This window comes from Danio aesculapii, chromosome 22 (assembly GCF_903798145.1).
Source record: "Danio aesculapii chromosome 22, fDanAes4.1, whole genome shotgun sequence".
NCBI classification, from domain to species: domain Eukaryota; kingdom Metazoa; phylum Chordata; class Actinopteri; order Cypriniformes; family Danionidae; genus Danio; species Danio aesculapii.
The window spans coordinates 9,819,989-9,837,061 of record NC_079456.1 but is presented as its reverse complement, the minus strand read 5'-3'; the positions used below and the strand labels follow the sequence as shown (position 1 = coordinate 9,837,061).

At 35.1% G+C, this 17,073-nt stretch overlaps 3 protein-coding genes across 3 annotated transcripts in view; all 3 read right to left on the bottom strand.

The window, feature by feature from the left end:
- Positions 1-1,266: 1,266 nt before the first annotated feature.
- LOC130216653 (ribonuclease inhibitor-like) lies at positions 1,267-5,371 on the bottom strand. Its single transcript, XM_056448539.1, is given in 11 exon segments — positions 1,267-1,432; positions 1,510-1,651; positions 1,654-1,679; positions 1,972-2,145; positions 2,218-2,525; positions 2,595-2,772; positions 3,169-3,339; positions 4,370-4,543; positions 4,636-4,800; positions 4,886-5,056; positions 5,169-5,371. Coding segments are annotated over 11 exon segments (1,878 nt in total).
- Positions 5,372-7,662: 2,291 nt separating this feature from the next.
- On the bottom strand, positions 7,663-12,489 carry LOC130216395 (gastrula zinc finger protein XlCGF57.1-like). The gene is made up of 2 exons (XM_056448289.1): positions 12,183-12,489; positions 7,663-9,475 (listed from the first exon to the last, which is right to left on the bottom strand). The coding sequence occupies exons 1-2, from the start codon at positions 12,304-12,306 to the stop codon at positions 7,737-7,739; spliced, it is 1,863 nt and encodes a 620-aa protein (XP_056304264.1). The 5' UTR covers positions 12,307-12,489; the 3' UTR covers positions 7,663-7,736.
- A 2,315-nt stretch (positions 12,490-14,804) lies between these two features.
- The window catches only part of LOC130216652 (gastrula zinc finger protein XlCGF57.1-like), a 3,123-nt gene continuing 854 nt past the window's right edge, over positions 14,805-17,073 (bottom strand). The window contains exon 2 of the mRNA XM_056448538.1: positions 14,805-16,502. Within this exon, the coding sequence (XP_056304513.1) occupies positions 15,037-16,502 (1,466 nt within the window). The 3' untranslated portion in view covers positions 14,805-15,036. The remainder of the gene's footprint in view (positions 16,503-17,073) is intronic.

Here is a 17,073-nt window from a genome sequence, read left to right as displayed (position 1 = left end):
CTCACAGCTAGAAGGTCACTGGTTTGAGCCCCGGCTGGATCATTTGGCATTTCTGTGTGGAGTTTGCATGTTCTCCCTGTGTTCATGTGTGTTTCCTCTGGGTGCTCCAGTTTCTCCCACAGTCCAAAGACATGCACTATAGGTGAATTGGGTAGGCTATAATGTCCGTAGTGCATATGTGTGAATGTAGGAGTGTATGAGTTGCAGCTGGAAGGGCATCCGCTGCGTGAAACATATGCTGGATAAGTTGGTGGTTCATTCGGCTGTGGCAACCCCTGATTAATAGGGGAATAAGTGGAAAAAGAAAATGAATGAATGACATAACAAACAGGGGAGAAAAACAGGGGTAACCATAGTGATAAACAAGAGGTGCACGGAAACAAGAAAGAACATAAAAAGTGAACATGGAACTGAAGTCTAACATACAAAACACAACAGGGAATATCACAATCAAACTCTTTTAGATGTTTCTTCACAGAACCAAAAAGTATATGATATATGATCAAAATTATAATTAACATATGAGTTTAATCCCATCATCATTATGACTGTAAGGTTTATGCTGAAGACCCAGAACCCTCTCTGATCTGAGCACTGGCTATATTCCCTTCACTGCTTTACCTGTAAATAAAACAAAATCATTTATATCACCACCACCAAGTTCACTCCTGAACAAGGATTTCTGTAATAACACGGCATTACATATTTTTAGAGTCTCAGCCTCTTTCAATTTATATGGATTCATACAAGCAAGTTATATATAAAAATAAACATGAACAATTTTAATAAAACTGGTAATACCTGCAGTTTCGTGCAAATGTATCCACATAAGAAGATAACAAAAAAAGATAACAGTTGTGCTGCTCTAAAAACCGGTTTTATTTGTTGTGCAGATATTATCAATCGAGAACCATAAAACATTTAACATTACATACACAACTCTTATTAAACAATATTATTAAACACATAATATTACATAAGATTTAATAAATATTTAACATTTTAGATTGTGGCCACAGAAGTCAGAGCCTCATAATGATGTTCTCATTTGTTTTACAGTTTTGGAGAAAGATTTAAAGAAAATAAATCTTCAGTCTTTTAATTTACTATAGGAAGTGCAGCTTAAAATTAAACATGGATATATTGGTAATTACCATATATTACCGCCACGTTCACCTTTTCACAGACACAATGAGGAGGGTTTAAATGTGATATGACTTGCACCGCATTAAGAAAAAAATGAACATAAAACAATGAGAAATGTACTCACTTCAGTTTACAGTTTGAGTCTCGTAGCACATTTTTGAGCTCTGCCATTGAGTTTCCAGTGTTATTATGAGCAAGATCAAGCTCTTTAAGAAACTGCAGTGCCTTTGCGTTTAGAAGACACACAGTTAAAGTAGAGACATCTGTAATGCCACAGAACCTTAGACTGGAAAAAGAAAACAATTAAAAAATATATTATATGATCTTAAACTAGGTGATTTTTACACCTATGATGTGCCTCACCTTAATATCGCCAGCTCACATTCTGGATCCTTCAGTATGTCACATAATTGATTCAGTCCTGTGTTTCTTACTTGATCTTCACTGAGGTCTAGTTCTCTCAGGTGTGATGGGTTTGATTTCAGAGCTGAAGCCAGGACCACACACTCTCTGTTATTCTGCATCTATTCAGACTGAAAACAGGTAAATGATGATTTGGTTCCATGTTATACACATATTTAAGTTGATTGTGCCATGTTGCATTATTTTTAGACTTCGCTTCCATCTAGTTTCACAGCAAATTTGTCAGGTTTCAGAATATTAAAACATTTTATTGTCACATAGCTAATAGCTAATACTAGTTATGTAATAAAAGATTCAAGAGGAAATGCCAGAAAATTAAGTGCTGTACATGATTAACTTGAGACTGTTGTCTTGAAATAGTCACTAAATACTGAAACTGCTTTAGAGTATAATGATACTAACTGTAGTTTTTCCAGTTTGCATTGTTTGTTCATCAGTAAATCACTGAGGTTTTTCACTCCAGAGTCTCCTATTTCATTGATACTCAGGTTCAGTTCTCTCAGGTGTGATGGGTTTGATTTCAGAGCTGAAGTCACAGCAGAACAACCTTCATCTGTCAGAGAACAGCTTTTCAACCTTCATTGATAGAAATTAGAAAGATTACATACTTCATTCTGTTTCATTTAAATAACAATGTTTATTTCTTACTTCAGTGTCTTCAGTTTACAGTGTGAATCCTTCAGTACTTCACATAAGAGATTCACTCCTGTGTTTCTTATTTCATTTCCACTGAGGTTCAGCTCTCTCAGGTGTGATGGGTTTGATTTCAGAGCTGAAGTCAGGATCACACACTGTTCCCCTGTAATACTGCATTCATACAGGCTGTGAAGTTCATGTGAGAGTAAATACATCATGAGCAGCACAAAGCTTATTTCAATTACACACCAAAATATCAGGAGCAAACATAATTCAAGGATACAAGTTACATTTCGAATTTGGAACATATTTACTCCAGACTTGATAAATGGATGTTATCGTTTAGATTAAAATGTACGATCAATTATAATTATGTATGTGAATGTTACGCACCTCAACTTTTCCAGTTTACAGTGTGAATCCTTCAGTAATTCACATAAGTGACTTACTCCTGTGTTTTTTATTTGATTCCCACTGAGCTCCAGTTCTCTCAGGTGTGATGGGTTTGATTTCAGAGCTTAAGTCAGGATCACACACTGTTCCGCTGTAATTTTGCAATTCCAAAGACTGTAGAAAACAGGTCATATCTATGCTGATCATTTAATGTTTTGGTTCATTAGTTTGTCCTGTCTGACAGTAATTGCTTATTTAAAACTGCCATTTGTACCTCAAAATGACTAAATATTCTGTAAGTGAATTCAAGGTGAAATCAATCTAACACCTAAATCAAATGCATATAGTACTATTTAATTTATTATTTAACTGTAATTATTATTTAATATAAGCTTAGATTCATAAATTCTCTAAAAACACATTTCCAGCTGTTTCTTAGCTAATATATTGAACAATGTTAAAGAGTTATCAGTTGGTAAATGAATGAATTTTTTTTTTCCCCATGACCTAGATTATATTGTGAAAACCTGTGATTTTAATTGAACGTACACATTAATGAACAATACTCACATGAGTGTGTTGATCTGACAGTGTTTATCCTGCAGTAGATCAGTGAGCTGATTCACTCGTGTGTCTCCTAGTTCATGTAAACTTAGAGTAAGTTCTTTCAGGAATAACGGATTTTTACCCTCAATCCGAGTCAAATACTGGCAAACTTCATCTGCAGCAGGACTCAAAAACCTGCAGACAGAAAAGATTAAGCAAATTTTAATTAAATGTACATAGAAATGCAAAATGTTTATATCAAAGACTCTAGTTCAGGGGTGTCCAAACTTGGTCCAGGAGGGCCGATGCCCCTTGAAGTTTAGTTCCAACCCCAATCAGTCACACCTGGACAAGCTAATCAAACTCTTACTAGGCTTTCTAGAAACATCCTTGCAGGTGTGTTGAGGCAAGTTGGAGCTAAAAGGACACTGGCCCTCCAGGACCGAGTTTGGACACCCCTGCTCTACTTTCATTTATGATAGATAGACTTGTTAAGAATTTATTGATAAAGAATGTCACCTGAAAGCCCCTGTTACTTCTTCAGAAATGGCCAATGAATAGATTTGTATGTCAGGCAATACCACTGAACATGCAGGTATACACGATTTTTGATTCATAGCTGAATGCATTTGCATTCTAGTAATCACCCTACCCATTTATCTCCAAAGAAAAAAAGACACATTTTTCCTCTTGTTGTGAATTAAGGCACATTTCATTGAAAGTGAAAGTGAAAGTAAAAGTGATGTGTGGCAAAGCATGGTGATCCATACTCTGAATTTGTGTTTCAATTAACACCTGGGCAACCATTTCTGTGGTGCCTAGGCAGCAGTTGGAGGTCCAGCATGCCTTCTCCAGGGTCTCACCTCAGAAAAATGAGTCTGGAGGAGTTGTGCACAATATCTGTCTTCATATATTTATACATGTCTTCATAAACATCATTTTTCCACATATATGTGGAGCTGCTCAATGATGGATTCGCTCTTCAGTGTTTGAACTTTCAGCAGTGAAAATTAAACTATATTGAACTTCAACTCTGAAATCTGGACTTTACTAGAACTATGTTAAACTGCTTTGACACAGTCTACGTTGTAAAAAGCACTACAGAAATAAACATGAATTGAATTGAATATATTTGCATGTCTGGTTTCATGGACATACACACGCTCTACCTACTGTATAATCATTGCTTCACTGTATTATGTTGTATTGTTTCATCAGGTCTCACCTCAGTGTTTTCAGCGTACAGTGTGGATCCTGCAGTAACTCAGTGAGCTTCTTCACTACTGATAGTCCAGGATCATTTCCTCTGAGATCCAGCTCTATCAGGTGTGAAGGGTTTGATCTCAGAGCTGAAGCCAGAGCTTTATAACCTTCATCACTGATACTGCAGTCTGAAAGACTAGAGGAAAGAAGTTATAATGTAGCTTATAATAATAAATACACTTCTATAAAACAATTTATTTTAACCAATGAACAGTTTGTTAAACTCACCTGAGTTTCGCCAATGTGCAATTTTCTATTCCACTTTGGAGTTTCTTCACTCCTGAATCCTGCAGATTATTGTTGCTTATGTCAAGCTCTTTTAGACCGGTGTTTGATCTCAGGATTGTAGTGAGAGCTGAACAGCTTTCCTCTGTTAGACCACAGTTATGCAGCCTAAAATATTGTACAGGAGACAATATAATGAATAATTTTTTGTGCAATGAACACTTTATAAATATTATATATTATAAATACCCACACAAGTGTCTTGATGGTACAGTGTTTGTCCTGCAGCAGAGCAGAGATTTGATTCACTCCTGTGACTCCTAGTTCACGATCACTCAGATTCAGCTCTTTCAGGAGTAACGGGTTTTTACCCACAAATCCAGACACAAACTGACAGTCTTCATCAGCAGCAGGACTCAAAAACCTGAAGAAAGACCAAATGCACTGATATTATAGAATATATTTACAAAAGCTTATGAAAATCTTTTAATAATTTAAATTCTCCAAAACATAACTTTTTTTTAAAGATAACCAACCTCAGTGTCTTCAGTGTACAGTGTGGATCCTGCAGTAATTCATTGAGCTCCTTCACTCCTGATTGTCCAGGATCATTTCCTCTGAGATCCAGCTCTATCAGGTGTGAAGGGTTTGATCTCAGAGCTGAAGCCAGAGCTTTATAACATTGTTCTGTAATAATGCAGTTTGAAAGCCTACAGTTAAAAAAGTCATCCAAAGTCATTCATTGCTGCACATCGTAAAGCATGAAAGAAATGACTTCATTTGATAAATAAGCTTAGTGAAGAAACTGTCATCATGGCCACTCTTCTTCTACTGTCAACACCTTTCCTTTAATCCCTATGGAGCTTCTTCTGGGACTCAAGGCCAGTCTGAAGCCGCCTTTCCAATGCACCTGAAATTTGGACATGACTGTCAGAATACGCCCCCTTGTGGCTGTCACACAGAATTTTCAGTTTTGTTGTGCACCATGGGAGAAAAGCTGATTCTCGCAGTGTCCGAAATAAAGGAGTGCAAAAGCACGAGCCTTTATTCTCTGTGCGTTCACCATGGTTGAATGAATGCAATACTAGAAACTCATAGACCACTAAACATTTTGAAGGGAATGTGGAGACAACCTAAAAAAATGTTTAATTGCTCATTTACGAATAGAAATGTTTAATATAAGCTTTTAATCTTTAAACTTAAAATAACGAAAAAAAATAAAAATTTTCATCTCGCGCACACGGACCTGCTTAGACAACACCGGAATACATCACATCCGGTCGGCCGGTCGCATACGGTCTAGTCGCAGGACATATTTCAGTGTCCTCGCAGCTCAAATCAGATCCGAATTTTTCGCATACAAAGATGATCGGACCTCCACGCAGCTCCCGGACTACTCTCCATTAGAAATGTATGACTTCCGGTCAGTCGCTTGTCGTGTGCAGTCGAATAGGGCCTAAGTGTCACTCACTTACATAAATTGACAGTACCCACACCACTCATCACAAATACATCAGATATGTAAATAAACCACTTACCAGGATAATCATTTTAATTTAGTCACAAGGATTAATGGGACTTTAATTTCAAACTCTAAACCAGTTGCCTGTTTTCACTAAGCCTTATGGTTCAATACAGTACAGCATGGCATGCATTTATGTCCATTTACACTGTCAATCTTTCCAAAAAAGCAAACCTTTACACACTTATTGGCAACCATTCCAAAGGATATCTAGCACAGCAGTATGGCACCAAAAGAGTGTTTCTAGACTCTGAGCTGAATGCCATTGGTTTACAAGGAATCGCCACTAGCATGTGCAACCAGGCTTGAGAATGACAACACAGGAAGCGTCATTTTTAAATCCACAGCGGAGACATGACATCATAATAGTACATATAATGAGCCATAGTCAACTCAAGCTCAAACAAATCTTGCCGTCTTCTTGTGACACAATCACATGCCAATAAGAAGAACAGAATCTGCTGTGTGTCCTCAGTTGTTGTTAACAGGGGTATCTAAAAATATGAGGAAAGGCAAAGTGGTGCCGATTTCTCTCTTTTTGCACATTTTTCTGCGCATCTATATAAAAAAATAACTTGAGTTCACATAAGACGTGATACGTGTATAACTTGTATGGCTTTATTCTTCGAGCAAGAATGATGTCGATTGCAACTTTTTAAAAACTTATTATCAAAATAAAACTTATCAAAATAAACATTTTTGAACACTAAATCCTCCCTTTTTTTTGACCTATGGCTTAAAATATTTCAGATTCTCATTTAACACATTGTCTTGGATTTATTATTTTTTTTACAATAAAACCAACATCAAGTGTAGTAGTGCAACAGGATTATGTTTGTTTGATTTTTTTTCTAAACCAACAATGCTATGTAGTGTAAACCATAGCAGAGTTAAAGGGTCAAAAAAAACTTTCCACAAAGAGACCACATGGCTTTTCATATAGAGTTAAAGTCAGAATTATTAGCCCCCCTGTTTATTTTTTTTCCCCATTTTTTGTTTAACAGAGAGATTTTTTTTCCCAACACATTTCTAAACATAATAGTTTTAATAACTCATCTCTAATAACTGATTTATTTTATCTTTGCCATGATGACAGTAAATAATATTTGACTAGATATTTTTTAAGACACTTCTATACAGCTTAAAGTGACATTTAAAGGCTTAACTAGGTTAATTAGGTTAACTAGGCAGGTTAGGATAATTAGGCAAGTTATTGTATAACGATGGTTTGTTCTATAGAATATCGAAAAATATATAGCTTAAAGGGGCTAATAATTTTGACCTTTAAATGTTTTTTTAAAAAAATTTACAACTGCTTTTATTCTAGCCGAAATAAAACGAATCAGACTTTCTCCAGAAGATTTGGGAAATATAAATAAATAAAAAAATAAAAAGGTAGGCTAATAATTGTGACTTCAACTGTATATGAAATTTCTTTTTATTTTTCAGCTGGGAATCTAACAAATAATTAATTAAAAAAATTAATAAATCTCACTGATCACACGTTAACAGTTATAATTTAAGACGATTTACTTGTGCAAAACTCTCCATGCACATTTGTCCAGCTTTTTTCCAATATGGATCAAATCTCGTCACAGTATGAACAATGCCTTTTCTGGTGTAACTTTAAAGCAGTCAGTCGTGGAAAACTCTTTCCACACAAACACACGTGAGGTTTCTCCTGTGTGTGAACTTTCAGGTGGTTCTTCAGGTTTTCTGGTCCGGCAAATGTTTTGCTGCACTGATCACAGTTATACGGTCTTTCTCCAGTATGAGAGCGAATGTGCATTTTAAGATTGTTTGCCTGTGTGAAACTCTTCCCGCACTGATCACACGTGTACGGCTTCTCTCCTGTGTGGATTTTCATGTGCTTTGTAAGTTTTGCGTTGGATATGAAACTCTTCCTACAATGCTCACAAGAGTACGGCTTCTCTCCACTGTGGATTTTCATGTGATCTTTAAGGTTTCCTTTTATCGAGAAACTCTTCCCACACTGATCACATGCGTGTGGCTTTTCTCCTGTGTGGATTTTCATGTGTTCATTAAAACGACCTTTGTCCGTAAAACTCTTCTCACACCGGTCACACGCCTGCAGGTTCTCTCCACTATGAAGACTCATGTGACGTTTGAGACTTTCTTTGTGTGTAAACCTCTTCCCACACTGATCACATTTGTGCGCCTTTACTCCAGAATGGACTACCATGTGCTTATTAAGAACTCCAATGCATGCAAAGCACATCCCGCACTGATCACATTTGTGTGGTTTCTCTCCAGTATGGATTGCCATGTGTTTCTTAAGATGGCCTTTGAACCGGAAACTCTTCCCGCACTGATCACATGTGTACGGCTTTTCTCCTGTGTGGATTTTCATGTGATCTTTAAGATTTCCTTTTTGTGCAAAGCTCCTCCCGCAATGATCACACGTGTGTGGCTTTTCTCCACTATGAATGCTCATGTGATGTTTAAGACTTGCTTTATATGGAAAACCTTTACCACACTGATCACACGTGTGCAGCTTTTCTCCAGTGTGGATTTTCACGTGATTATTAAGTGGTGTTTTCTGCTTGAAACTCTTCCCACATTGTTCGCATGTGTGCGGCTTCTCTCCGCTGTGGCTTTTTATGTGAACATTGAGAGCTCCCCCTGTTGCGAAACTCTTCCCACATTGATCGCACGTATGCAGCCTCTCTCCGGTGTGAACAACCATGTGTTTCTTAAGACTTGCGTTGAATGGGTAACTCTTCCCACACTGGTCACATGTGTACGGCTTTTCTCCAGTGTGGATTTTCATGTGATCAATTAAGTGTCCTTTTTGTGTAAACCTCCACCCACAATGAGTACATGTATGTGGTTTGTCTCCACTGTGAATTGCTATATGACGTTTAAGTTGTCCTTTAATTCGAAACCTCTTCCCACATTGATCACATGCGAAAGGTTTTTCTCCAGTGTGAATTCTCATGTGAGCTTGAAGCCTTTTTTTAGACAGGAATCTTTTTCCACACTGATCACATAGGTAGTTCTTTTCTCCAGTGTGAATTCTGATGTGATGTGCAAGACTTCCTTTGTATGGGAATTTTTTCCCACACCGATCACATGTGTGCTTCTTTTCTCCAGTATGAGTGGTCATATGACGTGCAAGACTTACTTTATATGAGAAACTTTTTCCACACTGAGAGCAGGTGAATTTTTTGTTAGCTGTTTGCGTCAGGGGAAATTCACTTTCAATCTGAAAGCAACTTAAAGTTATTTCTTCAGTTTTGATGTGTTGTTTGTCCTCCAATTCATTCAGTTCTTCACTCTCCTTACTGTCTTCCATCGGACCTGAAGTCAAAGCAAAATAGTTAAATTTTTAGCATATCGTTGATAAAGAATAAAAGGTAAAAATGTGATCCTATAAGGTATTTGCTACAATAGCAACATGCACATATAATTTATTAACATATATTAACATATAATAAAATATATAATTTTGTAAGCTTTAAAAATTATTTTCCAATAGCTGGATCAAAATAAATAAAAACTAAAACATTACATGATGAGCCAAAGGAAGTGTGTATAAATGCAGATAAATTCATAAAATCTTCTTCACTATTGCACAGAAGTACGGTTGTCGCGATACCATTATTTAATCTTACGATGCTATACCAGCTGAAGTATCATGATGCCAAGTAGTATTGCGATACTGAAATTCATGACTCAAATAATAAAGAAAATTGTCAGAAATGCTAAATTTTATAGGTTATATTAGGTCTACTTGAATATTTACCTTAAAGCCAAAAACTTCACCTAAAATGTTTTCATTCTTTTTGTTTATTTTGTAGATAACTGATGAACAAAAATACATTAAACTAAGATACAAATTATACCAAATTAAATTTGTTACAAAAGAGCGTTTTTTTCCAACAAAATCAGGCTATATGCCATGTCGAAATTTCATGACTTCTCCAGGTTTTCAATGACCGTATGAACCCTGGAATATTCAAAGTAGCGAGGTAAACAACACAGGCACAGTGTCAAAAATGAACGAATACTCGAATATAAAACCAACTTTACCTCAATACATGAAATCACTTAGCTAGGCTACAAACTTTACATTTAGCTTTAGTCATTTCCCAACAAAATCAGGCTATTTGAAGTGGTCAAAAATTGTTTCAATGTTTCCTGTTGCTATTTTGGGTTATCACGGAACAATTAGTAATTCACAACTTCACTTTGTGAGTAGTTCTTTTAAAGAGATTGTTGTGGTTGTTGTAGCTAGGCATGGGCCGGAGTAAGACTCTGACTGTATGATAACCATGGAAAAAAATATCAGGGTTTCACGGTATCACGGTAGTGTGCTCACTGCTCTAAAATATACATTTTTTAAATGTCTGGATAAAAAAAAATAAAAAATTTCCTCTCTGACAACATTATATTTTATTTTTTTAAAGATTTAAAGTATTTTGCAGCAGTAAAATGTCAGGCTGAATAATTAAAATGAATTATAGACTTCTGCTGTCTTCATTTGTTTCAAAAACACAGATTTCTTTACAATTTAAAACAACTTCATTGGATTTTTTTTTCTACTGGAGATACTGTTGTCCTAAAAAAATAAAAAATAAAAATAAAAAATTGTACACAAACCTTAGGAACGGTATAACAGAAAAATTTGGCGGTTTTAAAACATTGACTTTTCCAAACCGCGGTATACCTTGAAAACGATTATTGTCCCATGCCTAGCTGTAGCTACTAAATTATATTAACAGGAACAGAAATGAACTGATTAAGATTTGTTTTCGAACTGAAGCGTCAGAAAACATGCAATAGGAAATGGACATAGGACATGCAAATTCTACAGTTTTGCAACCTTAAAGGGCTAAACACACTATTAAAATAAAATGATTTATTGTTGCATAAACATGAGTATTTTACTGACTTTTCCACATGCAACATTATCTACTGTAGATAAATCATTATTGACGATACTACCGTTTACAAACTACAGTGGCACTGCCAGTATTTTGGAGCCATAGTATCATGATACTACCATAGTACAGGTAAACCATGCAACCCTACACAGATGAACGTGAAATATGAAGAAAAGCATATATATGCAACAGATTATAAAACACAATAAGATTCGAATAAAATAACCTTGGATAAATACATCACGATATCAGTTTTTATGATATTATTAATACACCTCTAAAATATTTTCTTTTTAAATGTCTGAGTAAAAAAACTTGACTTTTTTCCCCATTTGAACACAAAATATTTTATTTTGAGAAACTTTTTCAATATTTTGGAGCAATAACATGTCAGGCTAAATCTATCAAATTAATTATTGACTTCTGCTGTTTTCATTTGTTTCAAAAACACTGATTTCTTTCAACTTGAATAGTTGTTTTGGAAATATTTTCTGCTGGAGATACTGTTGTCCTAAAAAAAACTTGCATATAGAACGATATAGCAGAAATTTTTGGCGGTTTTAAAACAATTACTTTTTCCAACCACAGCATACCCTGAAAATGGTTATCGTCTAATGCCTACATTACATAATGGATTAAGTTGGTTTTATTTTCGCACATTCAGACTTTTTCCTTAATAATATAATTTCACAAAAGTATTGTTTGCAAATTCTAAATAGGGACAATCATATTAACAGCCAATACCCAAAGTACATTGTTTACAGTCAATTAACTAGTGCTAATGTTGTTTTGAAGTCATACTTACATGCGCTTTCGGTCACACACATATTTACTACTAAAATTTCAAGGTTTTTCCAGGACTTTCAAGTAAATTTTCATGACCTAATGTTTCATGTAATGTGATATATATATATATATATATATATATATATATATATATATATATATATATATATATATATATATATATATATCATAAAATACAAAACAATCTATTATATGTGAACATGTCTTCATATTAACTTGAGGCATCTGGATGACATACTTTACACTGACAGACAACAAGCATTAAATCTTGTGAACTCTTGTTTTACAAGTAATAATTGAGAATAAACACCAACCTTTCTGTCCTTCGGTGTCTTCATTCTTCACACTGAAGGGTTCTGGATCACTCCTGTTCTCACTGTAATCTTCAATAAACTCTGTCTTTATTGGTTTCTGTTCGCCCTGATCGTATGAATGCATTTCTTCACTTGTAAACAGAGCTCGTTTTCAAAACATTTGACTCGTGAAAAATACAAAACTTTGCTAATCTGTTTCAAATCCCCTATTCGACATGGAAAGCTTTTCAAACCGTAAAGGCCGCGTGGTTTCAGTAAAAGATTTGTTTACATTTCCATCTAATTTTCAAAAGAAGCCAGAGGTTGGACGATTTGTTGCTAGATGGCGTCGCGCCAATGACGTAACCGCGACTAAAATCTGCGTCATGCGTAAATACCACTGAAACAACAAAAAAATAACATTCACAAACCGTTGTTTATTAGTTCTTTGTTTCATTTTTTGTATTGTGTTGTATGATGTTCCTGACGGTTATGCAAAAAAAAAAAAAACAAAAAAAAAACAAAAAAAAAAAAAAAAAAAAACAAGTATAAATGGTCGGAGAGGAACATCTAACATTTCAAGGCTGGTTTAAAAATTTGTTTTGAAACTCAAAGGACTTTCAAGTCTTAAAGCGACCAGAACTGTGAATATACTAAAAAACTCCTCTTCTCTATGGTAAATGTTATGTATACCCGCTCTTGTTCTTTATTTGTTTTATTTATTTTTTCTGTCTCCTTTTTTTCTTTTTGTTACTTTTATACGTTATGCTAAAATGTGTAATATTGTAGGACTTGTTATGCATTTGACTGGAAATATTCAGCAAATACAATAAAAAATGTTTAATATTATTATTTTTAATAAAATAACTTTTAAAAACACACATTATGTAGTAGTAAAAATATAAAAAATGTGTTTCAGTCAAAGAAAAGAATCACTCCGAGGGATAATTTCTTTGGAATTCTTGAACAGATAAAATTAATTGGAAAAAAGCTTGGCTCTTACCTTAGGATTTTTGTGTTCCCAACAAAGTTAAAGAATTACATTTAGAAGTGTTACACAATGTCTACCCCACAAATGAGATTGTATCTAAAGTTGGTAATCCTAATTCAAATTGTGTCTTCTATAACTCAAGTATCGAATCGATTGATCATCTTTGTGTCAAATGTCCACATGTTAAAGTGTTTTGGTCTGACTTTTTTTACATCAAAATGTAAAATTAACAGATTTTTCCATGTGTGATATAATTTGTTACTTTTCTAATGACACATAACAGAATTTATAGGCAATTGATTTATTTTATAGGGTAAATTTTATATTCACAAATGTACATTTTCTTCATCATTACCTAATTTGCAGAACTTTCTTTGTGACTGAAATTGTTTAATTACTACTTTACAAAACGTTTACAGCAAAAAAAGTAATTTCTCATCATTGTCATTTGTTGCGACACTGAGAGAACACAATCATATTACAAACTCATCTATATATATATATATCAAACACAATGAAGTGTTAAGGCTCCGATAACCTTTAAAGGATTTGATCAACCAACAGGTGGCATCATTTGACCTAAATATGGCCAAATAAATGTATTTCAGTGGTTCCAAACAGCTTTATTTTTAATGCAGTCAGAATTAAAATTACCATGATTGGAAACTGCTTCTTTCTGACCAACTAGTATTTGGGAAAAATATATAGATGTTCTATGACTTACACTTGTTTTTTTTATGGAGAGATGAGAAATACAGACTAATTCTCACAACTTTCTTTGCTTAGATTTATCATGGGTGCCCAAAATTTTTACTACAACTGTCTATATGGGATAAAAACATACAATGTTTGTGGCGTATATAAAGGACAGTCCCAAATGTGCTGTAATAATTTTTATGGATATTTTTCTCTTTTAAGACACACAGAACAAAATGGCAAAACTGACACTGAGGAAAAAGGAAATATTAAATATATTAACTATGAATATATTACCTTAGAAAATACTCTAGAACAACTTTTTGATTTGATGAATGCAGCTCACTTAAATGAAATGCAGCATTGCAGAGCCACAGATACTTTCCAGGTTGTATCCTGTATTTACAATTTTCCAGTCCAACTAAATCTCATCACAACACTTACAAGGTTTATCTCCATTATGAACCCTTGTAGGCCATATACCGATCGACCGAATCTTACAATAAAAATACCAGTGAGGTCTGAATTCTCTGGGAAGGTCTGAGGGTGCGTCTCAATCAGCTCCCTTGTTCAGTAGTCAGGAGGACACTGATCAGGGTGTCACCATTTTAAGTGCTATCTTAATAGCTAAATTCTTCCAGTGCACTAAAATGTTCACTCCTGAAAACTCTCACTATGGATCATGAAAATCAGGTCACATCGATGCTCATTTATATGCTCCCTTAACAGAAGTTTGGAAATGCAAAACATGAATCACGTGAACCAAATCATCAAACAAACGAGAGGGTTTTTTCTTAAAAGACACTCTTATATATTTATATTTATATTTATTTATTTATATTTATTTATATTTATACGAGAATAGCTAGACAGGTTAAGAACAATCCAGCAAACATTTATACTTGTCTAATGTTGAAATGTTATATATAAAACACAATTGAAATGTTTAGGGTAAATGAAAATCTAATTATTTATCTATAATATACTTCTTAAAACTTAACATATGAACAATATTAGTTCTGCTGTTGTTTAGAAATTCCAGATTTGATGTTGTGCAATGAGGACGTCCTTACCAGTGCCAGTTCATGTAGATGACCTACTGATCCATGACTTCTGAAGCTAGAGAGCTGATCAAGACGCATCCTGAGTTTAGCATCTGTAAGAAATGAAAACCCAATAAAAACACACTCAAAGCACAGATGAACCTTCTTTGTGTCTTTTCTGGTGTTTCTTTAAAGCAGTCAGTCGAGGAAAACTCTTTCCACACAAACACACGTGAGGTTTCTCCTGTGTGTGAACTTTCAGGTGGTTCTTCAGGTTTTCTGGTCCAGCAAATGTTTTGCTGCACTGATCACAGTTATACGGTCTTTCTCCAGTATGAGAGCGAACATGTATCTTAAGATTGTTTGCCTGTGTGAAACTCTTCCCACATTGATCACACGTGTACGGCTTCTCTCCAGTGTGGATTTTCATGTGATCTTTAAGGTTGGCTTTATATGCGAAACTCCTCCCACACTGAAGACATGCGTGTGCTTTCTCTCCTGTGTGGATCTTCATGTGATCTTTCAGGTTTCCTCTTAATGTGAAACTCTTCCCACATTGATCACATGCGTGCGCTTTCTCTCCAGAGTGGATTTTAATGTGGTCAATAAGGTTTCCTCTTTTCGTGAAACTCTTCCCGCATTGATCACACGTGTGCGGCTTTTCTCCGGTGTGGATTCTCATGTGGTCATTAAGATTGGCTTTCTGTGTGAAACTCTTCCCGCACTGATCACAGGGATGAAGCTTTTCTCCAGTGTAGATGTGATTATTAGGATGTTCTTTGTCTGATAAATTATTCTCATTCTGAGCACTTCTCTGCAGCTTCTCTCCAGTATGGATCAGCAGATGCTTCTTAAGGCTTCCTTTCTGTGTGAAACTCTTCCCACATTCATCACACGTGTGCGGCTTCTCTCCTGTGTGAATTCTCATGTGCTCCATAAGATTTCCCTTTTGCGTGAAGCTCTTTCCACATTGAAGGCATGCGTGCGGCTTTTCTCCTCTGTGGATTTTCATGTGATCATGAAGGTTTCCTTTCTGTGTGAAACTCTTCCCGCACTGATCACATGTGTGTGGCTTTTCTCCACTGTGGATCTTCATGTGATCATTAAGTCGTCCTTTTATTGTGAAACTCTTCCCGCATTGATCACATGTGTACGGCTTCTCTCCGGTGTGGATTTTTATGTGATCATTAAGGGTTCCTTTTCTTGTGAAACTCTTCTCACAGTAAACACACATGTGCTGCTTCTCTTCGTGGATTAACATGTGTTTTTTAAGACTTCCTCTTGATGGGTAACTCTTCCCGCAGTGATCACATGTGTGCGGCTTTTCTCCAGTGTGGATTTTCAGGTGATCAATAAGCCGTGCTTTTTCTGTGAAACTCTTCCCACATTGAGCACATGTGAAAGGTTTTTCTCCAGTATGAATGCTCATATGACGTGTCAGACTTGCTTTGTATGGGAATGTTTTTCCACACTGAGAGCAGGTGAAGTTTCTTTTCAATGGAAATTTACTTTCAATCTGTGAGCAACTCAAATGTTTTCCTTCAGGTTTGACGTGATGTTTCTCCTCCACTTCATTGAGTTCTTCACTCTGCTTATTGTCTTCCATCAGCTCTAAAAGTCAAAGGAAAAAGGTTTATTTTAAAGTAAATATTAACATTCAAATGATTACTTTTTAATATATTATTCACACAAATCCCACATTTTTGTGTTGAAAATAATTACTTGTCTGACCAACTCAGCATTAAAAGCTATGCCATACATTTGACTCCAATCTTTCTGATATTAAAAATGTCAAAGAATGCAAGTTTCAGTGCTAGACGTCATTTAAAGTATTAATAATAACAAAGACACAGCATGATGGCACAAGGAACGTACACTGCCACAGCTGATCAGTCAAGCCTTTGTCAGATATCATTCAAACAATCAGAGATATTACTCATCAGACAAAAATCCTGCAAAATGAAACTTTTGGGCTATACAAATTAGATCTAGCTTGATATAATGTTGCTTCATCATCTATTATTATTCTGCTTTATTAAACAGAATTTTGACTTTTTAAAAATCATACCATTATCAACCCTCTCCCACTTTAGAAATATTGTCAAGTTATGAAATATGTTTTGTATTTTTAATGCTAACAAGTAAGTTCATGTCCTCAAAACCTCAACTGGACTATTGTAAT

Bases quoted from the DNA above. Each gene is read 5' to 3' on its own strand.
- LOC130216395 (XM_056448289.1), bottom strand. From the start codon at position 12,306: ATGCATTCATACGATCAGGGCGAACAGAAACCAATAAAGACAGAGTTT. The intron at 9,476-12,182 runs GTTGGTGTTTAT...CTTTGACTTCAG, and splicing joins AGACACCGAAGGACAGAAAG to GTCCGATGGAAGACAGTAAG.